At 45.0% G+C, this 23,239-nt stretch overlaps 1 protein-coding gene across 2 annotated transcripts in view; it reads left to right on the top strand.

Annotated features, from left to right (window-relative positions):
• The window catches only part of CHD7 (chromodomain helicase DNA binding protein 7), a 179,682-nt gene extending 160,019 nt beyond the window's left edge, over positions 1 to 19,663 (top strand). Inside the window, exons 24-38 of one of the 2 annotated variants that reach the window (XM_070392228.1) lie at positions 2,062 to 2,151; positions 2,610 to 2,713; positions 4,016 to 4,145; positions 4,529 to 4,601; positions 4,739 to 4,796; positions 5,480 to 5,708; positions 5,934 to 6,142; positions 6,268 to 6,936; positions 7,999 to 8,156; positions 10,299 to 10,526; positions 11,001 to 11,444; positions 14,333 to 14,554; positions 15,695 to 15,835; positions 16,035 to 16,139; positions 17,753 to 19,663. In XM_070392228.1, coding sequence (XP_070248329.1) covers positions 2,062 to 2,151; positions 2,610 to 2,713; positions 4,016 to 4,145; positions 4,529 to 4,601; positions 4,739 to 4,796; positions 5,480 to 5,708; positions 5,934 to 6,142; positions 6,268 to 6,936; positions 7,999 to 8,156; positions 10,299 to 10,526; positions 11,001 to 11,444; positions 14,333 to 14,554; positions 15,695 to 15,835; positions 16,035 to 16,139; positions 17,753 to 18,667 — 3,775 coding nt within the window. In that variant the 3' untranslated portion in view covers positions 18,668 to 19,663. Of the gene's footprint in view, positions 1 to 2,061; positions 2,152 to 2,609; positions 2,714 to 4,015; positions 4,146 to 4,528; positions 4,602 to 4,738; positions 4,797 to 5,479; positions 5,709 to 5,933; positions 6,143 to 6,267; positions 6,937 to 7,995; positions 8,157 to 10,298; positions 10,527 to 11,000; positions 11,445 to 14,332; positions 14,555 to 15,694; positions 15,836 to 16,034; positions 16,140 to 17,752 lie in introns of both variants that reach the window. The other variant, XM_070392227.1, reaches the window with a different exon arrangement.
• Positions 19,664 to 23,239: the final 3,576 nt, after the last annotated feature.

The raw sequence follows: 23,239 nt of genomic DNA, 5'->3' as shown, positions 1-23,239 counted from the left end.
TTCTGCATCAACCCTGGTCAAGTGTGGGAACAATGGCTCTGGCCTCAGGTCCAATGTGGTGGTGTCTTTGTTTTTTGTTTTAAATGTATTTAGATTGATTTCAGAGAGGAAGTGGGAGGGAGAGTGAGATAGAAACATCAGTGATAAGAAAGAAACATTGATTGGCTGCCCACAACCTGGGCATGTGCCGTGACCAGGAATTGAACCATGACCTTCTGGTTCATAGGGTGCCCTCCCTGACCGGGTGTGAGATGTCCTGTCAGACAGGTGTGAACTCCTTCAGGTCAGAGGCCATCTCCCGTTCACCTTGTAAACCTGCCGGCAACTGCCACGTCCTCCTCAAGGACACTGAGCTGGCCAGATGCACTGGTTTGCATTGTTTCCTCTAGAAAAAAGATGACATAAAAGTCTCCACGTAACTGAAATTCCTCCCGATGTAGAAAACTTTGTCTTCTACCAAAAGAAAGAGAAACCCTTAGGGTCGCTGCCACTGTACCGAGTTTTGGTGAATAAAAGTGAATCCAGCCCACGGTGGGGGTGTTCCCTGGTGAGCATCCTCTTAGGTTCTCAGAAGAACTGGCCTGCAAGTCCTCTCACCGAAGAGGCCTGCTCTGCCTGTTCTGCTGGGTCAGTTGGGCAAGCCAGTGTTAAATCTTATCAAAAGAAAGAAATAAAAAAACGTTACCCAGAGTGAGTGTTTACCTTGGAGTGTATTCAGATGTTTACAGCCCCACCCTTTGCCCACCGGAGCCCAGGTTGGCCGGGAGCAGACTCATGGTGGAGGGAGGTGCACCTGTTCCACGTATGACCAGGAGTGGTCTGTTTCGGTGAAGCTTCCCCAAGTTGTCATTTGGTATTTTCAAGGACAGTTACCACATCCTGAGAGACAGTGTGAAGTGGTGGAGCAGAGAGCCTGCTCTGAGTGGTCCATGGTCAAGGTGACTCTGACCTTGGCTATGCAGCTTGTCTTCTCTTAGTCTCCATTTTCACGTTTGTAACGTAGAAATTGTAGAAATTGTAACTCGCCCCCCTCCATCCTGGTGTCCTGGTGAAGAGGAAATAAGCGAGTACATGGGAAATGTGTGTATGTTGGGATTGCCCAGCTGGGCAAATAGCACTTGGTATTGTCATCTACTCACGGCCAAGGAGGCAGTCTCGGATACCAGTCCTGACGGCCCACGAGGGCTCTCCGACAGGAGATGCCAGACTCGGAGCAGACTTAGCCCCTGGGGAGTTACCAGGTGGGCTTTATTGAAAGAAGTATGTTCAAAGCCATTGAGGAAATCCAAGTGAGATTGAAAAATCTGGCTCCTAGAATTCCAAGGGCTTTTAAACACTAATTCCTTGAGAATGACTGAGAGCTCCAATGAATTAGACATATTTTAATCGCCTTTGTAATGTTTTATTATTTTTTAAGTGACAACTTAGGCTTCCAGGTAATATAAACCAGAAGGAATAAAAAATGGTTAATATTCCTTAAGGGAGAAGCTGAAGACCCACACCCAATCTCCATCTTCCTTTCTCGGAAGCAAAGTTCTATAATCTGCAAAACCTGACATTCCATATTGAGGGTTTATTGTAAGGTAGTAAAACCAGATTTTATATCGTGTGTATTCCTACAACTTCTGATGTGCTTCCAAAAATGGCATTAAGGCAGCAGCTGAGGAAATTTTATGAGATAATGAAGCAGAACAGTTACTGAAAGCCATCTGCTCAGTTGTTTACAAACTTGCTTCAATACTTCAGAGGCAGTGGTAGGGTACGTGTCTAAACTTCACAAGCTGCACTAGGTAGGACGAAGTGAAGTGCGCCTGGGCTGGGCTGAGCTCGGTCCCTCTCTGTGCAGTGTGAACGGTTGCCAGGCAGGCCTGTTGGAAGCCAGCAGAAAGCACCACACAGAGGTGATTATGTGCCACCATCTGTCACGCTTCAAGCCTACCATACAGCATGGCTAATCAGCCTTGGCAGGATGATGGATGAACAGCAGCAGCTGCCAAAAGCCACTGTTGGCAAACAGTCCTGAAGTTAAGAACTTTTTCCCCCCTCTGTCTTCCTCTCCAGGGTCCTGCTGCGTGTCCGCATGCTGTACTACCTACGACAAGAAGTGATAGGAGACCAGGCAGATAAGATCTTAGAGGGTGCTGACTCAAGGTTCGTGCTTGTATGCATGGGTTCTCTGCCCCCCTACCATCATCCGGGTAGTCGGAACACATCATGGATCGTGTTTCAAAACCTTCATAAACCACGAGAAGCACACGTCCTGTTTTGCATCTCGAATGTAGTGTTTGTCCTGTGAGCTTGGGGACGTGGTGAAAATCGGGGAAAGCCTGTGCATGTGTGCGTGCGTGTGTGTGTGTGTGTGAACTAAATTACAGGAGTTCTGTCACGACCTTTAAAATGGGACACTGGTGCTAGCGTTCATTTCTGCTCAAGGTGGAAAGCGACTGACTTATGCCCTTTGCTTTAACCTTTGCTCACTCCTCTCCGTGACACCCAGGTGCTCATTGTGGGAAGGGGGCACATGAGCGCGGGCACATGGTCAAATTACTTGGAGATTTTTAAAATATTGGTGTTTGTTTTAAATGTCACACAAATGGTTGTCTTTACAGTGACGCTGATGTGTGGATACCCGAGCCTTTCCACGCCGAGGTCCCCACAGATTGGTGGGATAAGGAGGCGGATAAGTCCCTCCTAATTGGGGTGTTCAAACACGGTGAGTGATGTGTCCGCTTGACCACATCTTGACCGCGTGGCCTTTTCTCTATTTAGAGCTCGTTGCATCCTCTCTCCCAGAGTCATATTAACATGGATAGTTCCAAAGGACTCTTGGCACCGACCACTTTCCTGCACTAAAAATCTAATATGAACTGTAAATATCAGATGCTGTTTTTGAATGTTTGTTGAGTGTTTGAGAAGAAAACATTTCTTTCTTGGCTGTAAATAGAACCCAAACCATATTTGTTTTAAGAATAGCCCAACTGTCCTGGAGCCCTCCCGAAACTTTGCTCCCAGCACGGCTCCCGCGCCGACTCTGCCAGCCCGTGTCAGAGTGGACGGCGGGCTTAACCTCTGCTATTAATCTGTACAAGTGCCTCCTGGGCTTTGTTCCAAGCAATATTTCACAAATGTCAGTGCTGAGAACTCCCGGCTCCCCCGAGTGGGATGCAGCCTTGTTAACTTTGAAAGGCTGGGGATGCAGAACTGGCATGATATATACAGTGAGCGATTCCTGATTATAATCCCAACTCTCTGGAGGTCGCCGAGGTAGTCTCGGCAGCCTGGCCTGACTAAAGGGGAGAATGATGGCTTATAAAACCTTCCGTGATTGTAGTTTGGCTTGCGGCTCTACAGCAGTTAGGGGCGACGGGTTGTAGTACACATCCTAATTGAATTGTGCTGTTCTGCCTATGTGCACGGCCCTGTTCTGTGAGCTCAGCCTAAAAACCATTTCCCCGCACGACACTGTTGGGATCTGCCATTTCCCATCTAGTCAGTGTGGGCAGTCGAAGAGCAAATTGCAGTTTGAAAGCCATAGAGGGAACAGTGTCATCTTACTGACATGCATCATCCCAAACCCAATAAGACAGGTTCGCTGGCCTGACGTAGCGGGTTTTCAGCTGGCGGTGGAAGGTCCCGCAAAACCGAGGCTGCTCCTGAGGAGGATGGGGTGGACTTGGCCTACCTCTGCGGAGGTCATAGAGGAAATGTTACGAAGTGTTTTAAATGTCAAACAAAATTAGGTCTTGGGGAAAACAGGGCCAGAAATCTTCCCAGGCATCTCCCAGTTATGGTGGAACCTGTTTTCCTTAGTATGTGTGGTCATTCTGATAACGTCCCTGGAATGTAACTTGGCCCCCCCAAATCTGCCCTGGAATTGAGTGGTCCAAACGCTAAATCAGGGTTCTTTTAAGTATAAGGAATAAAGCCCGCGCGTTGTGGTGGTGCTGTGATTCTGTTCGTGACGGGCCTTTCATTGTCTCTGTGTGTGTCCTCCGGGCTGGTGGGGATGGCACAGGCTATGAGAAGTACAACTCCATGCGCGCGGACCCCGCACTGTGCTTCCTGGAACGAGTGGGTATGCCCGATGCCAAGGCCATCGCTGCCGAGCAGAGAGGAACAGACATGCTAGCAGATGGTGGTGATGGGTAAGAAGGACATTTTAAAATTTTAATAAACTTTACATTCGTGTTGCATCTATTGGCAGCGTTCAGTTCTTCCACTGCCACTGCACAGTGTACTATGTTGCGTCTGATTTGAACTAAGTGATGTTTACCAGTATAGTCTGGGTACGTGTCATCATGATTATTTAAACATGATACAGTATCTAGATAATCTGAAACTTGTTTGTCTTTTTCAAATGATGACACCCCCACCCTTCCCTCCAGCCATCCCACACCCCCTCCCTCCACGACTGCCTGTTTTAAATACTGATAGAATGGCTTTTGATATTGAACCCATAAGTAAAAGTTGCATTAGGCAGTCTCTGTCTATCAGTATGATTTAAGCATTTTTAAAAATTTTTACATAGGGGAGAATTTGATAGAGAAGATGAAGACCCGGAATATAAACCAACCCGAACGCCGTTCAAGGATGAAATAGATGTAAGAATTTGAGTATATTGACTTTATAGCACCAGTAAAATATTATGTGCCCATATACGGCTTGTTAATTTTCTTTAGAAAATAAAGCAAAATGAAACCCAGATTAAAATAATTTCGTTTCTCCCGTTGCTTTCAAGGAATTTGCCAATTCTCCTCCCGAAGAGAAGGAAGAACCTGTGGAACTGCGAACCACAGGTACGGCTCCATTGGCGCTGATGCAGCAGAGTCGGGGTGCGCCGGCAGGCGGCGGCGTGTCAGCGACCTCTGGGCTTTGGGGTGGTGGATCTCAAAGCATTTTCTCGTCTACACTGACTCCTCTCTATTGGGAATAATTTAAATTCTTGTTTAGTGTTGGTTTTGCATTATGTTGCATTTCTTTGATAAAATAACTATTTTTTTGGATTAAGAGAATCTATTCATTTGCTTTATACCAGTTAGTGAAAACTTTTTAAGCATTTTTAGAAATATATCTCTTAAAAAAAGAAAGAAATATATCTCTTGAAAATTGAGCATGTGCCAAGTGTCTGAAATAGTGCCAGTTTACAGAAAATACCGACCTTTTGCGTAATGTAAAATCATTAGCTAACAATTAATGTGATTTTTTTAAGCTCAAGATTATCACATTACATGAGAACACCCTTATAATGTAGTTCATGACATAAAGTATTTCTTTATGTAAGATTGATTTAAAAAAGGAATGGTTTATAAGTTCCATACTAATATTATTCTTTATTAACATTCTCAAAATGAGGGCACTCTGATGCCCTTTCCCACACTGTCATTTGAATGTTAATGAGCCACCTTGTTGTGATGGGAAATCCTGGATATTGCAAGATTGCAGCTACACATTTCAAAAAAATATTTTTCCCATTTCCCAGGCAAGCACAGCGAGAGCAATGCTGAGTTAGGCCAACTTGACTGGCCTAACACCTCAACCCTGACCACCCGTCTGCGCCGGCTCATCACTGCCTATCAGCGCAGCTATAAGAGGCAGCAGCTGAGGCAGGAGGCCGTGACGAAGACCGACCGGCGGAGGCGGCGGCCTCGGGAGGAAGTGAGAGCACTGGAAGCGGAAAGGGAAGCTATAATCTCTGAGAAACGGCAAAAGTGAGTTTTTTCCAGGGTTTTACTCTCAACTCCTGGCACATTCCTCTCTGCGTTGCTCTTTTAGGCCTGCAAGAGGCAGGAATCACATGGGAGACAATGACCATCGAAGCAGTCTGCCTCCAAACCCCAAAATAAGTACCGGGTTGGGGCAAAAGAGGAAAAGAGAGAATATGCGGGAAGCTTTTCACTCAATACAATGCAAGACAATGTCTTCTTTTCTGACAGGTGGACGAGAAGAGAAGAGGCTGACTTTTACCGCGTGGTATCCACTTTTGGGGTTATTTTTGACCCCATGAAACAGCAGTTTGATTGGAACCAATTTCGAGCCTTTGCCAGACTGGACAAAAAGTCTGATGAAAGCCTGGAGAAATACTTCAGTTGCTTTGTGGCCATGTGTAGGCGCGTGTGTCGAATGCCCACCAAGCCAGATGATGGTAGGTCCATTGATAACAAAAAAGTTCTATACTAACAGGCCATTAAAATGAAAGATAAGAGAGTGAACAATTGAAGACCTGCTTCGGTTTTGTCCCAAGTAAATACGATTTTTTTATGTTTTCAGAACCTCCAGACCTCTCCATGATCGAGCCCATCACAGAAGAGCGTGCCTCTAGAACTCTCTACCGCATCGAACTGCTCCGGAAAATTCGTGAGCAGGTTCTCCATCACCCTCAACTGGGGGAGAGGCTGAAGCTCTGCCAGCCAAGCCTGGACCTGCCGGAGTGGTGGGAGTGCGGGCGGCACGACCGAGACTTGCTGGTGGGCGCCGCTAAACATGGGGTCAGTCGGACAGACTATCACATCCTCAACGACCCCGAGCTGTCCTTCTTGGATGCGCACAAAAACTTCGCGCAGAACAGAGGGCCTGGCAATATGTCGGCCTTGAACCCACTGGCAGTGGGATTTGGCCAGACTCCGGCAGTCGTCTCATCCGCTCATATTCAGGAGGAAAAGGGGGTGGGACAGACAGAGGGCAAAGGAGAGGAGCCTGAACACGCGGCCACCCAAGAGAAACCTGCCACGAAAGCGGAGGAGGAGGAACCTGAGGGCGGGGACGAGGACCATAAGGAGGACTGTGCTGCCGAGGCCAGCTCTGTCAAACAGGAGCTGAGAGGCATGGAGGTCGGCGCAGATTCAGGGCCCAAGTCAATTTCCGAGAAAGGTTCGGAAGAGGACGAGGAAGAAAAGCTGGAGGATGATGACAAGTCGGAAGAATCTTCCCAGCCTGAAGGTAATGCCTGGCCCCCCGGCCCCTCCTTCTGCACCGCAGTGGCGACCTGCCGAGTTTTCATGCCACTGACAAAAGCTCTTTTTTGTTTCTTAAGTGCACATTTCTTCTGTGAAGGGATAATTTTAGGTTATGTTTACTTGTATGTTCTGCTCTAATAAGACACGGAAACATGATATTTCGAACAAGTTGAATTCTCAGGAGAGGTTTATGAATACATAATTTCTAGATTAAGGATAACGGTTAACTTTATAGTAGCGGTGTATTAAAAATCCCAAATGATTTTATTTGTTTAATCCTCACCAGAGGACAGAGAGAGACAGACAGAGAGACAGAGGTAGACATCAATATACGAGAGAAACATTGCTCAGTTGTCTTCCATACATGCCCCGACAGGATTGAGCCCACAACCCAGGCTATGTGCCCTGGCCAGGAATCAGACCGGCAGCCTTTCGGTGCATGGGGTGATGTTCCAACCAGCTGACCACTCCGGCTGGGCCCAAGTGATGTGAATTTTGACAATTAAATGTGTGGGAGAAGAGTCCTTCGCTGAGTAAATATTGAGTTATTTTAAAACAAATAATGCTTAATTGATACAGTTTTAATTCAGAAGTAACGGGTAGGAGTGGAACCTAAAAATAACCGGTGTCCTTTGTAAGTCACAAAGTCAGGCATGTTGTACAGTTCTGCTGCAGCTGGAACTTAGAACTTAGTGGACAGGTTAGCACCTTTTCCCGTGTGGGGGACATGGGTTCTTGTCAGTCTTGGTTGTCCTTCAGCCTCCTCTGAGATGCACTTGCACAGCGTCAGGTGACTAGCGACGCGACCTCCCTAAGCTACTCTGCTGCTTCGTCTGGAAGATGGGAATGGGCATGTCCGTGCCAGGCCTGGTGCAGGCTTTACACAGAAAGATCTGTAAAACGCCCCAGACCCTCCTGGCCATAGTGTAGGACTCAGTAAAACGGAGCGGATCGGCATTCCATTTTTTCCACCGTGTCCTTTCTAAACTTCTTTTTCCGTGATATTCTGGTTGTGAGTCATGCACATGAACTCATTTCTCAGCAGGAGCTGTCTCTAGGGGGAAGCATTTTGATGAAGAAAGCAATGCTTCCATGAGCACTGCCAGGGACGAGACCCGAGATGGGTTCTACATGGAGGACGGGGACCCGTCGGTAGCTCAGCTCCTTCATGAAAGAACATTTGCCTTCTCATTTTGGCCTAAGGTTGGTGGGTTAATTTTTGTTTTTGTTTTGTTTTGTTTTGTTTTGTTGACCCAAAGGGGGGGTGGAAGAAATTGTTCGAGCTTGGTTTTTCAAATAATTTTAAGGTAAATGTTACACAAGGTCTGAAGACTGTAGATGTTTCTCATGGTTTAAAGAATGATCTGGGAAAGCCCAAAGGGGGAAAAAAATCAGTAAAATACTTTTGCAATAGGATGGAAAGGTGACATGAAGGGAGGATAATAAGAAATAGAACCGTTTATATGGACCTTTAGCTCCTTGTGGTTTTTAGGGTGGTAATCTTGTACTATCCTGTATATGGATTATTGTTTCAACAGACTAACCCTTTGGTGATATAAAATATATGACCTTTTCAAAATTTTTGTTATTTGGCTAAAAAAAACACATAACGTGAAATTTATGATCTTAACCAATTTTAGGTGTGTAGATCAGTAGTCTTCAGTCTATTCATATTGTTGTGAAGTGGCTCTCCAGAACATTTTTATCTTGCGTGACTGAGACTTTATACCCATTAAATAGCTCCTTCCTGTACTCCCTGGCAACCACAATTCTACTGTTTGTTTTGGTGAATGTGACTACTTTGGTTGCCTCATGTAAGTGCAGTCATACAATATTCGTCCTTTTGTGATTGGTTTATTTTACTTAACAGAATGTCCTCACGGTTTATTCATGTGACCAGGTTTCCTTCCTTTTTAGGGCTGAATAATATTCCATTTTAGATATACAGTCTATATTCTTTACCCAGCCACCCGTCATTGGGACATGTGGGTTCTTTATGCCCCGTGGCTCATTGTAGTGCTCCTTGAGCATGAGTACATTAATATCTCTTTGAGATCCTGCTTCCAGTTCTTCTGTTCTGGATATGTACCCAGAAGTGGGATTGCTGGTCACATGGTAGCTCTAGACTTGATTTTTTGAGGAACCTCTGTACTGTTTTCTATAGTGATTACACCATTTACAATCCCACCAACAATGCACAAAGGGAAATGTGTGGACTTTTAAAACTAGGTTTCAATTTTTTTTTTTTTCTTGTCTAAAGTAGAACTTTCAGATTTGAGACAAGTTCCATATATTTGGAAAGCTACTCTTCTTCACTCAGGAGAAGGTGGGCTGTTAACCCATTTGGTCCAGTATATTATGTGTTAATTCCAAATGTGGTTATCTAGAACCAAAAACAAAGTGGAAATTACTTTTTTTTTTTTTTTTTGGCTGACTAGCATAATTTTATAATAAATCCCTATGTAATTTGGGTCTGTTTTTAAGGGTGGGGAAATAATTATCCTAATTACCATAACAGGGCTGTCTGGTTTAAAACAACACAAAAAACAGCTTCAGTCGACTCATCCCTAGGCTGGCCTTCGTACTGTGAGTTGCGTAAGAAATGATGTGAAATTTTTAACTGAAAAGTGTCCTATCATAGACATCTTTTTCTCTCCATGCCCTCTCACTTCCCCCGCTGTGCTAGTCTCCCTTACCGGGTATGGAAGGGAGTTCCCTGGATCAGTCAGGTCTATGGTAGCAGGCAGGTACGTTTAATCTATGGAAACTGGGTCTAAGCTGTAATTAGAAATCTTTAATGTACACGCTTCAGTGAAATTTGAAGTAATAATAGGTGGGGGATGCAAATTTACATTCATTAGGTGTTCCTGGGTTGTGCCCATTTTGTAATGCTGAACTTTATTAATAGTTACGCTAATGATGTCCCACCACCCGGGACAGACTATGATCCTGCCTGGCTCTGAAGCTACGGGCAGGGTTCTGTTGTTACCTGCTGACATGCACCCACCATTCTTTAGCTTGAGTAAAAGTTACTTTTAAAATACGGGGGGCATTTCAGAAGTGGAGGCCATGCAGTGTTTGCTAACTTATGTGGTTCTGTGTTCATAATCGCAGAACATTAGGTTTTCTGTCCTGGAGCCACCTGAGTACCTTCCACCATGGCCAGGCAGTCTGGGTGGAATTTGTTTATTTGCTTGCTTGTTTATCTTTTATTTTCTTTGACATTTTCCCCACCAATTGACTTGTAAATCTTTCATACTCTTTAGCATCTTGATAGAAATATTTACCTGGTAATTTTGACCAGGTCTTTCTTGCAATGTCATGCGACTTCTCCTTTCCTTCCAGGATCGAGTAATGATAAACCGATTAGACAATATCTGTGAAGCGGTGTTGAAAGGCAAATGGCCAGTAAATCGGCGCCAGATGTTTGATTTCCAGGGCCTCCTCCCCGGCTACACGCCGCCCACCATGGACAGCCCCCTGCAGAAGCGGAGCTTTGCGGAGCTCTCCGCAGTCGGCCAGGCCAGCGTCAGCGGGAGCGAGGACCTCACCACTTCTCCCCAGTTGTCAAAGGTAGGTCAGCGCGATTTGTTTTTGCAGTTTCAAGTTCAGCTCTAAATCTCCTCTCAGTTTGGAAGCTTGTGTTTCACTGGTCCTACTTAGAAATATGGCTGCTGTTTCCTCAGCTTGTTGCACAGTCAGGAATGTTTAATTCCTTACGCTTCATACACACACACACACACACACACACACACACATTTTATTGATTTTAGAGAGGAAGGGAGAGGGAGAGAGAGATAGAAACATCAATGATGAGAGACAATTATTGACTGGCTGCCTCCTGCATGCCCCACACTGGGAATTGAGCCTGCAACTTGGGCATGTGCCCTGACTGGGAATTGAACCCTGACCTGCAGGTTCATAGGTTAACGCTCAACCAGTGAGCCACACTGGCCAGGCCTTAAGCTTGCTGTTCTTTAGTTGTAGAAGCCAGCTCATGGAGCACAGACCTTTTGGGGTCATTGTTTCATTGGCATTTTTCAACAGGAAGATGCTCTCAATCTCGCTGTCCCTCGCCAGCGGAGGAGGAGGAGGAGGAAAATTGAAATCGAGGCCGAAAGAGCTGCCAAGCGGAGAAACCTCATGGAGATGGTGGCCCAGCTTCGGGAGTCTCAGGTGGTCTCAGAAAATGGACAAGAAAAAGTTGTAGATTTATCGAAGGCCTCCAGAGAGGCAACAAGCTCTACCTCAAATTTTTCATCTCTTACTTCAAAGTTCATCTTGCCTAACGTCTCCACGCCAGTGTCCGATGCCTTTAAGACTCAGATGGAGCTGCTGCAGGTGGGCCTGTCACGCACGCCCACGAGGCACCTGCTCAACGGCTCCCTCGTGGATGGGGAGCCCCCCATGAAGAGGAGGCGGGGGAGGAGGAAAAACGTGGAGGGCCTCGATCTGCTTTTCATGAGCCACAAACGGACGTCACTGAGTGCAGTAAGTGCAGGAGCCCACTCCGTTGTCTGTGCCCACGTGACAGCCAGGGCCCCCGCATTGCCCATAGCGCTGGCCCGCATTCCTCTCCGCGATGCAGTGTTAAAGCTGGCTTCTTCCACCAGGGAAATAGAATTACAGTGAGCAGAGCCGTGGTTCTGAGCGGGCGTTGCGTTGAGCAGTGATGCAGGTCACCCAGCCTGAACCAGGTGTGGCTGGGAGGTTTATTCTTCCCAAGACTCTGCTATACTGGCTACTCTCAGGAGACCAGCCCAAACAGAAACATGGTCTTCGGAGCCTGATGTTGTCATCTCTGAATTCTTGAGGTGGAAAAGCTTTTGCTCTCAAAAATACTGATATTTTGGGGGCCTGGCACTTATTAGATTAGTATACATGTATATTTTCTGACTCGAAGTTTGTATTCATATACAAAGTTAGGGATCGCAAGTCTCCTAAAATCTTAACTGCCTAATGATCTGTGCTTGTTTAGGTTCGAAGGAAATACATGTGATTTTTACTTTTTTTTTTTCAATTCAAAGGAAACAAGGGCAGTGTAATCAAAATTCTCTTCCCTAATCTGTGTCACCCACGCCACCTAAAAATGTGCTGCCTGAAAATGACGAGGGTTTAATTACCCCAGGTGCTTGATTCCATGCGGCTTCTTTTTAAATGCTGATTAGTACTAGGTATCTTCTGCCTGTTGATTTGAAACCTGAATCAAATAGTGGCGCTCCTTGTCTGTGCACGAGAGCCTGGGTGCCAGGGACCTGGGACCCTTGCCCCCGGGCAGTGGGACAGTTTGGGAAATACTGCAGTTTGAAAGTGAGGGAAGCAGTTGTTGATTTTAATGTGTTTTTTTTCTCATACTATTCCATCCCTGTAATTGTTTGTCCATTTTCTATTTCTTCAACCTAGAGAAAGCTTAGTAACTTAGAAGGGTAGGAAAAGGCATGGTTGAATTAAAGTCTAGAAATTGCAAAATAGCTTTTACTGGAATTTACCCCCTGGTGAGGTCTGAGTAAAACAGAAACATCCAGGTGGTTAAAGTTAATTTTCAAAATTTATGATCAGTGTGCCAGTTGCAATAATGGTCATTTTTGTTGAGCATATGGTTCTTTTAGAAGCTTGTGAAAATATGTCTTGTAGTGGATCAGCTGTGGCTGATGGTTCCAGAAGATGAAATGCCGTTTCTAGGTGTGTGCTCCCCAACGTTGTGTCTCTAGTGATTGACCTTCCTGCTTAAAACCACCCTGTTAACACTTTGACAGGTTGTGTTTACTGAAAATTCCTTCTTTGTCAAGCAAATTGAGGGGTTTCTGTAGCCCACACTTCTTTTCATTTACTCTTGTGTTTAATATTTAAATCATGGCACATACAGGAATTAACAGTCATTGCAACCAGTGCTACTTTCCTATTGTAATTATATACCTATAAGCTTAAGGCTGATTTTATTCATTTCATATATCCTAAGTTGTGCCTAAGAATTTATTGATATTTTTATTTTTCTAAAGTTAGATTTAGCTCAGAATTCCCAATAGATCTTAGAGAATATTCTGTAAAAAAAAAAATTACTATTATTATTTTTTACTGTTGTTTTGGGGTTGTGGAGGGTTATGCATTGTGTCAGCACTCAAACCGGAGACCATGAAAAGTCAGGTGCAGCCACCATGCATTCAGCAACATTGTGGGAGCTGGCCCTGCCTCTGCACCGGGGTGCGAGAGTAAAGGCCTGACAGGAGCTTGCTTGCACTTGACAACTCAGTGTCTAGATAATAATGCATCATAGTTATGAGCTATGGTTGGAGTATTTCGTGAGTCCAAAGGAAGAATGGGAATGGAGGGAGGACAGTATTAGGAGAAACGGATGAGGAAGGATCCCTGAAGGTGGTCATGCTTTGGTTAAGTTTAGAAGATGGTGTAGACGTTGGTCATTTTAAAAGAGGGCTGCAGAGAGCAAGTGCAAAGGGCCTGAGGTCAGAAAGAGAGCCTATCATGGTTGATGAGCTGAAAGCTGTTGGCTGGGGAGTTGGTGAGGAGGGGAGGTTCAGCAGAGATGAGCTTGGAGATGATGTGGGATGCACGTCATGGAGGCCTCGATTGCCATGTGAGAACCTGTGCTTTATACTGAAAGTGGTGGGGATTCGATGATCACAACAGGTTAAATAGGAGAGTGTGACAAGGTTTTGAACTACGAAGAATGCATTTTGGAAAACTGACTTCACTGTAGCAGTGTGGAGGTTGGATTAAAGAAGGGTGGGGCAGAACTAGATCAGGGAGCCCACCTAGGAATATTGCAGTAATATGGGTGGGAAGTCGGAGCAGTAGGAGTGGAGAAATGAGTTGACTTAAAAGATGTTGGGAGGTTGCAAAACCAGTTTGAGGACCAGTGGCTGCACAGTGGTAGAGCCTAGACTTGGGTTGAAGTTGATCTTTTCAGTGCTGTCACACAAGCCCAACACAGAATTTCATACCACCAGCGAAGTTGTACTGTTTTCAGTGCCAAAAAGCTATGTATAAACTGGCTTTGGGAACTTTTCTTCAATTAAAAATGTTTCAATGGTGTTTATCTATGGATTTTTGAGAGAGATTGAGAGGCTGCCTTCTGTGCAGAAGAGGCTCAGGCTACCCTGCCCACGTCACATGCCTAGTGCTCGCTTAAGATCTCAAACGTGGAGCCTGTGCATTTTCTGCCTAATTACTAATTCTGCAGCGTGAAGCATGATGTTAAGGTTTCATCTTCTAATATGTTCCAAAACTGACATTGTTGCAAGTAACTTTTCCCCCTTTTTGAGCAAATATCCATTGTGCTAGGATAGCCTTTTCTTGGGATAGGACGTTGCCAGAATCTCTCTCTTCCTGTGAGAATTCAGACCATTGTCAACTTTTTGCAGGAGGATGCTGAGGTGACCAAAGCTTTCGAAGAAGATATAGAGACCCCACCAACACGAAACATTCCTTCTCCTGGACAGCTGGACCCCGACACACGGATCCCTGTTATAAATCTCGAAGATGGGACGAGGCTGGTGGGGGATGACGCTCCTAAAAATAAGGACTTGGTTGAATGGCTGAAGCTGCACCCTGCTTACACTGTTGATATGCCAAGTTACGTACCAGTAAGTGTTACGGAGCTTGGAGTGGGAGGGATCTCGCCAGCACGGTCCATTTTGTTCTCTTGTTCAACATAGAAACCCCTGGTCCCTCTGCTCTTAGCTTGAATGTCTTCTCATCGCGATCATTTCCCAGTTTTTGTCATTATATGAACTAGCTTTCAGGTCTATCCCATGGGAAGGGCAGCCCTGCAGTTATTTGAAGACACCTATCATGCGTTTTCTTGCTTTCACCATCTCTCACCAACCAGGCACGAGTTCTCCAATTATTCTCTGCCTGGCGTGGTTTCCAGGTGGTCTCGTTATTGGGCTAACACTCAGGAATGCACTTGCATTGGTCTCCAGCCCAGGTCTGATCCACTCAGAATGCTGTGAAGATACTACTTGCAGAGATGTGACCAGCAATGCAGCCTACGACTTCATTAGCTGCTTTTTTAAGCAACTAACTAGTAGTTGTGTCTGAGATGAACTCAGACCTCATCATCTTCATCCTCTAATGCCAAAGATTGTGCTTACGTAGTGTTTACATCTTCAGACGTCCATGTAACAAGCTGATACCTGGCCGCTCCGCCTGTCTAAATGGTTGGGAAGGAAGATTTGTCACATAAACTGTTGACTAGCCAGTGGCGCAAATCTATTACTTCCACGCTTATGTGATTGATTTTTTAAACACTTCAGTGTAGGATTTTGCTGAATTCAGCATGAGTTGAGTTCCTGCCACTCAGAACGGCCCTCCTGCAGGTCCTTGTGTCCCTCGCTTGGTTCTCCTCATGTACAGTCCTGTCACAGATGTGATAGCACCTCTGCATCCATTCCCATCACTGCATAGAAATCAGAGAAAGTTTCCTTTAAAAATACCATGACTTAGTAAAACATTTGAAGAAGAGACTCTACTAAAGCGGCATTATTGATAGATAAAAGGCAAAGCAGATTCTCAGCTTATGTGTTTGTTTAGTGCCTTAATGTACAGAGTGGAAAATAGGAGGACTTTTTCCTTTCAAAGAAAAGTATGGTTTCTAGTAATTCAAATAATTCTTGAAGCTTCCATAATAATTGAAGATGACTTGATTGTTTGTTATTTATACAGGAAAAAAATAAGTATTAAATGCAATTTTACTAAAGACATTTGTTTTTGTTTTTTTGCAGAAGAATGCGGATGTGCTGTTTTCCTCATTTCAGAAACCGAAACAGAAGCGACATAGATGTCGAAACCCTAACAAATTGGATATAAACACTTTGACAGGAGAGGAAAGGGTGCCCGTTGTCAATAAACGAAATGGAAAGAAGGTAAATGTGGGAAGGGGACTCGTTCTCTGTGATTTCTTATCCCAGAAAGAAATGTTTTAGCCTGAGATCTTTTTATTAAAAAAAAAAAAAAAATCACATTTCTTTCAGAGTATATGTGTACGGTATGTGTGTGCATATGTGGAGAGAGAGAGATGGGAGGGGAGAGGGCAGGACTTACGTTTCCCATGCCTCTCCCCAGATGGGTGGAGCGATGGCACCTCCCATGAAGGATCTGCCCAGGTGGCTGGAAGAAAACCCCGAGTTTGCAGTTGCTCCCGACTGGACTGACATCGTTAAGCAGTCTGTAAGTACAAGCTCTGCGTGTCGGCATCTCAGCACAACCACTTTCCTGAATTTTTCTTTATTTTCTGTTAGCCCTTAAAGACATAAAAGAATAGCGTAAAAGAATTGACATAAAGATCATTTTCACATCTCATAAACACATCATGTCTTGTGTCTACATCATTAATCCGAAGTGTGTTAACTAAACAGCTCTGGTTTAAGAGGATTGTGTGGAAATGCACGCTCACAGTCTGGCAGGTGAGCTGCCTCCAGGAGGGATGCCCCAGGTAGACCCAGCAGCCGTCCACCTGTGGAGCGGAGTTCATGGTGGTTGAGTGGATGAAGATTAATTGTGATTTCTGATACTAAAATAAACCAGCGATTTTAAACCTTTTTCATCTCATGGCACACATAGAGTAGTAATTACTAAAATTCTGCAGCACACCAAAAAATATATTTTTTAGCAGATCTGACAAAAGAAATAGGTATATTTACCAAAAATAGCAATTACTCTTTTTGCTCCAAGGTAATTTTTTAAAAAAATCAGGTGCCTACACTTCTATGTCAGGATTTTTGGTACCAAGAATTAACCAATCACAGGCAACCTTATTATGCGACATGACCAATAAGATACAACTCTATTATATGACATATATGTACTAGAGGCCCGATGCATGAAATTCGTGCAAGAGACTCGGCCCTCCCAGCCCTGGCTTTGTCTTGGAAGGTCGTCTGGAAGGTCGCCCAGAAGGTCATCCAGAAGATCGTCTGGCTGTCCTATCTAATTAGCATATTACGCTTTTATTATAGATAGTTCTAGACAAGGCATTCACACCGGACGGCTATTGTTGTGTTGGCTCGTGTCAGTTTTTTATTTGACAGTCTATGGGAAAAAAGGTCAGTGCCCTGACTAAGTAGTCAGGTATTACATGTTTTAAAAATTCTTGCGGCACACTGTTGAAAATCCCTAAAATAAACAAATAAAAAATACAACAATTCTGAGTTTTCTTCACTATTAGTTTCTTTTTAAAATTAATGTGTTAATGATGTCTTGATCCTTTTTTGTTTGTTTGTTTTGAAGTATACAGCAAAGCAGTGTATCTTTCTTTTGGTGTCTAGTAATATTAGTCCTAAACATGGATGGCCTGTGAACTGCCACCATAATCACAATGCAGATGGTTCCAGAATCCCTGGTGTTCCTCTCCCACAACTCTGGCCCCTGACAGCGGCTGATCTGTTCTCCATCCCCAGAGTTCTCTTTTTCTGAGGATGTCATGAACAGGAGCATAAAGTGTGTAATCTTTTGTTTCACTTGCATTGAGATTCAGTCAGAAGTTTGTTCCTTCGCGTTTCTGAGCAGCCCTCCGTTCTGGGTGCGACAGGTTGCCGTTGACCTCACTCCAGAGTAGCCTTTGACAGTTTTTGTGCAGCTCAGCCCAATTCCGTGAGCCAGTGTGATGCTAAAATACAGAGATTTTGCTGTCCTAATTTTTACCATTTGAGCTTTGAGAGTGGAAATAATTGCTTGTGTATTTCCATTCAGAACATCAGGTTTCAGGTCATCAGAGGCCCCACTGACAGTAAGTGTTCTTCAGCAGCTTCTGCAGCCACTGTTTGCCTCTCCATTTCCTCCAGGGTTTTGTTCCCGAGTCGATGTTTGACCGTCTTCTCACTGGACCTGTGGTGAGGGGAGAAGGAGCGAGCCGACGAGGAAGAAGGCCCAAGAGCGAAATCGCCAGAGCGGCCGCCGCTGCCGCCGTGGCCTCCACGTCAGGAATCAACCCTCTGCTGGTGAACAGCCTGTTTGCGGGGATGGACCTCACGAGCCTTCAGAACCTCCAGAGCCTCCAGTCTCTCCAGCTGGCGGGGCTCATGGGCTTCCCTCCCGGACTGGCCACAGCTGCCGCGGCTGGAGGCGACACCAAGAACCCTGCGGCCGTGCTGCCCCTGATGCTGCCGGGCATGGCAGGCCTGCCCAACATGTTCGGCCTGGGCGGGCTGCTCAACAGCCCCCTGTCCACTGCTGCTGGGAACACCACTACTGCGTCCAGTCAGGGAGACCCGGACGACGGCACTTCCAAGGGGGAGGAGAAGGGCAACGAGAACGAGGAGGAGAGCAAAGACCCCGAGAAAAGCACAGACGCTGTTTCGGCTACTGACTCTGCGAATGGTCCCGTTGGTGCTGCTACTGCCTCGACTGGATTGCCCTCCAACCCGCTCGCCTTCAACCCTTTCCTCCTGTCCACCATGGCCCCAGGCCTCTTCTACCCTTCCATGTTTCTACCTCCGGGGCTGGGAGGATTGACGCTGCCCGGGTTCCCCGCGCTGGCAGGACTGCAGAACACCGTGGGCTCGGGCGCGGAGAAGGGCCCCGACAAGGCCGAGGGGGCGGCCTTTCAGGAAGAGGAGCACCTCGAGGGCAGCGACGCCGAGGAGAACCTGGACAAGACGGCGGAGTCCTCCGTCCTCGAAGACGAAATAGCACAGGGTGAAGAGCTGGACTCGCTGGATGGCGGGGAAGAACTAGAAAACAATGAGAATGACGAGTAACCAGTCCCAGTTCCCGTTCAAGTGTTTAAAACTTTTGACAAGTGGTAGTCCTACTGTTTACACTCACAGTTAATGTTCATACCTAGTTTTATAAGCTGTTCTGTAACATAGTGTAGCAAAAAGAAAAAAAAAGAAGAAAAAAAGTCCAAGTCATGTTATACAGGTGTGTCAAAAGGTATCTTGGTCCTTAAGTATTGTGCAGTGCATTATTTATTACCCCTAGGAGAGATGAAATTTGAGAGGTGATCATGTCTTTTTAAGGAAAACTTACATAATGCTCTGCTTCGTTTCCTCTTCGTTTGGTACCATTGGTATTATAATAAAGAGCAATTTGTAACGGGGCGGCACTCATGGAAGGACGCGCCGCTCGAAGGAAGTATGAAGTTATATATTTAATTTTTTTAATTTTAATTTCGTTGCTGTGAAGGTCAAGATGAAATTTACCGTACATATCATCCTTGCTCATTGGTTTCCCTTTCTGACTGTCTGGGGTGCCCACACTCGCGCATACACACACACACACACACACATCCGTACACTCTGACAATCTCCACGTTAGTGTGAACGTCTCCGTCCAGAGGCGCAGCAATAATAAGGCAGCTGTTGAATGTGAAGGGTCCCTTTGGAAATTAACCTACTGGGAGGGTTCTCGCCAGATAGAACTACAGTTCCATTGTCTCGTGGTCTTGTAATGCACTGGTATAAACAAAATAAATAGATGAATAAATAAAAGAGTGAGAGACTAGAGAATCAGGTACCTTTTTTTTTTAAATTAAAGGACTTTGTTACTTTAGCCACAAAGCTAAAACAGCATTACCTCAGCTCTAAACTAGCCTTGAAGTTTACAGACATGACTTTGTAAATGTATTGTTTTTCTTTGTTGTGATGTCCTTTTATTTTTTCCTTTGAAAACTGCTATCATGTAAGATAAACTGTAAATTGCTGCCAACTGTAGTAATGATGCTTTTAATAAAAGTGACCCATGATATGCAGAAATGTAATTATAGGATGTAGTGTGTAGGGGAACTGGTGTTGGCTCTATTTTTTGTCTTCGCAATAGATGCAAATACAGCATTCTGGCCTTTGTACAGTTTCTTGATATATCCTCTTCTGCTAGATCAGCTGTTAGTGAGGCGCTAACCCGGTTGTCTTCAGACTAGACAGGAAGGGAAGCCTTAAATTACCTGCACATAATTCCACTCCAGATATCTCCGCAGAACCACACACAAAACCCTCCTATTACTCCCTCCAAAGGGCATCTGCGACTGAGGATACTTAAAAATGTGTGCGGCGTCTGATAATGTGGTACACCGCCGAACAAAAGGGCACGAGAAAAATGAGGCTTTAATAGGCACAATATCTAGGTCATTTATCCTTGGTTAATGGGCAGAAAAACACAATGCCGGAGTGTCAGCAAGGGACACAAAGGCGCTGTGGTGCCCCTCGGACCAGTGCCGGCTGCCAGGAGCTGTGGAGAGCCCAGGCGGGGTGACAAGGGACCCACTTCAGCAAGCATGCCAAGTGCACACGCACGCACAGACTCCAGAGCGGCGGATCCGTGCCCCCCTCCGTGACCTTTGTTATTTGAGGTGAAGTCTAATTTGAGAGCTACTGTTTTTACCTTGTCATGTCACCCGACCAAACACAAAGCCCTATTTCCACGCAGTGAAAAGGGAGAAGAGCAGAGGCTGCAGTCCTGTGACTGTCGCCGCCTCCTCACCTTCCCCCACCTGCACGCCCCGTCCACGCCCGCCAATGTTGCAAGACAGACAGACCGTCTAAACCAGCAGTCGCCAACCTTTCGGACCTCACGGATCACCAGTGGTCCGCGGACCACCGGTTGGCGACCGCTGGTCTAAATCCCCTTAGACCAGCAGTTCTCAACCTGTGGGTCGTGACCCCTTTGGGGGTCAAACAACGCTTTCACAGGGGTCGCCTAAGACCATCGGAAAACACATACGTAATTACATACTGTTTTTGTGATTAATCACTATGCTTTAACTATGTTCAATTTGTAACAATGAAATTGGGGGTCACCACAACATGAGGAACTGTATTAAAGGGTCACGGCATTAGGAAGGTTGAGAACCACTGCTTTAGACAATGGGATTTGCTTAATTTATATCCCAAGATGAAACATACCCATTATGAGGTGGAGAAGGACCAACCGGAAACCTCCACCCAGAGGTCCTGGGCTTGCTTCTGCCCTCACTCCTGCTACTGCTGGAAAGTTAACAACTGGGTGGTGTGCACTGGAGCCAAGTGCCTTGAAGAGAACACTCTCTGAAATGGGGTTCTTTGAACATGGAAAGTAAAGCTGGATCTGCATGGAGCACAGAGAATTTAAATGTTTAAATAACGGATATATTTTTTTAAGCCTTAAAACAAGACCTAGAATGACTTTTGTTTAATGAAATGAATCATAAAAGGGTTTTTTTAGACAATTCTTTAGAGCCGGAAGTTTGCCTATGACCTTCTGTAAGTAGAGCCTAGACAGTGATGGCAAACCTTTTGAGTTCGGCGTGTCAGCATTTTGAAAAACCCTAACTTAATTCTGGTGCGGTGTCACATATAGAAATTTTTTGATAGTTGCAACCATAGTAAAACAAAGACTTATATTTTTGATATTTATTTTATATATTTAAATGCCATTTAACAAAGAAAAATCAACCAAAAAAAATGAGTTCGCATGTCACCTCTGACACGCGTGTCTTAGGTTCGCCATCACTGGCCTAGGATGTGACTGGTTAGAAGAACATGCTAAGAGCAATGATGGTCTTCAAAGCAAAGGCATCAGCAGCTGTGGCCAGAGGAGCCCTGGGTAGGTAGCCAACCGCTAGCTCTGGGTTTTCTGGAATTCACCTGTTGACACGTTCAGTTTTTGACATTGGAAAATGCTTTTTTCTTTTTTTTCTGGATGGAATTTATTAATATTAGGTCTTGAGTTGACCTAAAGTGAGAAATATTTTAAATGCCATCTGTTACCAAGAGGCGTTCGTTGTGTGCTTTGTGTGAATTGAGCACTGAGGTGCTGAGTGCGTTCCATGCACTTCTGCTTCATCGTCTCTGTGAGGGAGATGCAGGTTTTCCAGAGGAGACAGCCCTGGGAGTTTAAGGAACTGGCCCCAGGAAATACAGCAGCTGCATTTGGACCAGGCAGCCCTGCTTTAGAGCTTCTTTGCTCTCCTGTGTTACTGCACTCTCAGGTCTCTGCAAGAAAATCATCATGATGATGAGCTAAAGTGTCTGGGGCTTCTGTATTTTACGTTTTCCCCACAAACCCCTCTGTAAGGAACCTTAAGTTTGGGGTTGAGACTGAAGAGCAAGTCTACAGGAAGTAGAGCCTGGGATAGTGTGAGCGCTAAGGAAACTTGAGTCTCAGTTACTCATTTAAATCTGGATTCATTTTGCCCTATGAGTTTTTCTATTTTTTATAAAGAAATAGTCTTTATAAAAGGTGAACATACTTAAGCTGCAGAGCTAGTAAATGGCAAACCTGATATTTGAACCCAGATTGATCCAACTTCAAAGCCCAGGCCCTTGGCCGGTGCACTAGTATAACTAACATTCTTCACAACATTGGGTGTTAGATGCCAATTTAGCGGCAAGAACACAGCAATGAAAGCAAAGACAGACGAGTCCCCTGCTGTCATGGAGCTTACATTGTAGGAAGAAGAGACGTGATACCCATTACCAATAAAGTTTTTGTAGATCGAGGAACATATTAGGGTGATCAGCTGGTCAGGGAGGAGCTCTCGAAAGAGTAGGCACATTGCTTACGTGTGAGTGATGAGAAGCAGGCACCAGACAAGAGCTGATTGGAGAATGTTCCAGGCAAAGGGAACAGCTAACGCCATGGTGATTGTGAATTGAGAGCGAGCTTGGAAGACAAGGGGGGATGGGGAACCTGTCTGCCTAGAAGAGGGAGGAGACAGGGACCAGGATGGCCTTGGTGGAGGGTTTGGTCTTTGGAAGGATTAATGCAGGAAAGTGACCTAATCCTATTCAGCGGTTCTCAACCTGTGGGTCTCGATCCCTGAAAATACATCCTGCATATCAGATATTTACATTACGATTCATAACAGTAGCAAAAGTATAGTTATGAAGTAGCAACAAAAATAATTTTATGGTTGGGGGTCACCACAACATGAGGAACTGTATTAAAGGGTCGAGGCATTAGGAAGGTTGAGAACCACTGCTAGATGTTAAAGAGATAGAGCCTCCCATTTAAATTACCTGAATAATTTGTATTAACTCCTCAGGATTACTCCTACTGAAATGTACCTAGAGTAAAACCAAGAGATGAAGAGTTTCACTATGCTTTAAAAAATAAATAATCCCATGATTCGTGTTACAAGATACTGGGAAGAGAAAAATGTTCCTTACATGCCCTGTTCCAAAATTATCTTTTCAGTTCAATGAAAATTACTTGTTAATTATGTTTGGGAAGAGTTTTAAGAAACTTATTTCTAACAGGTAGCGGAGGTAAGACTGTATATGTGCATTGCCGAAGTGATGTGTGTGTGAGCATCGCCGTGTCTCCAGAGCCATCGATAAATTTAAATTAGGAAG

The sequence above is a fragment of the Myotis yumanensis genome, unplaced genomic scaffold (genome assembly GCF_028538775.1).
Source record: "Myotis yumanensis isolate MYYU_CA2020_CCGP unplaced genomic scaffold, mMyoYum1.0.hap1 SCAF_15, whole genome shotgun sequence".
Classification (NCBI taxonomy): Eukaryota; Metazoa; Chordata; class Mammalia; order Chiroptera; family Vespertilionidae; genus Myotis; species Myotis yumanensis.
This window is presented reverse-complemented; position numbering and strand designations above follow the sequence as displayed.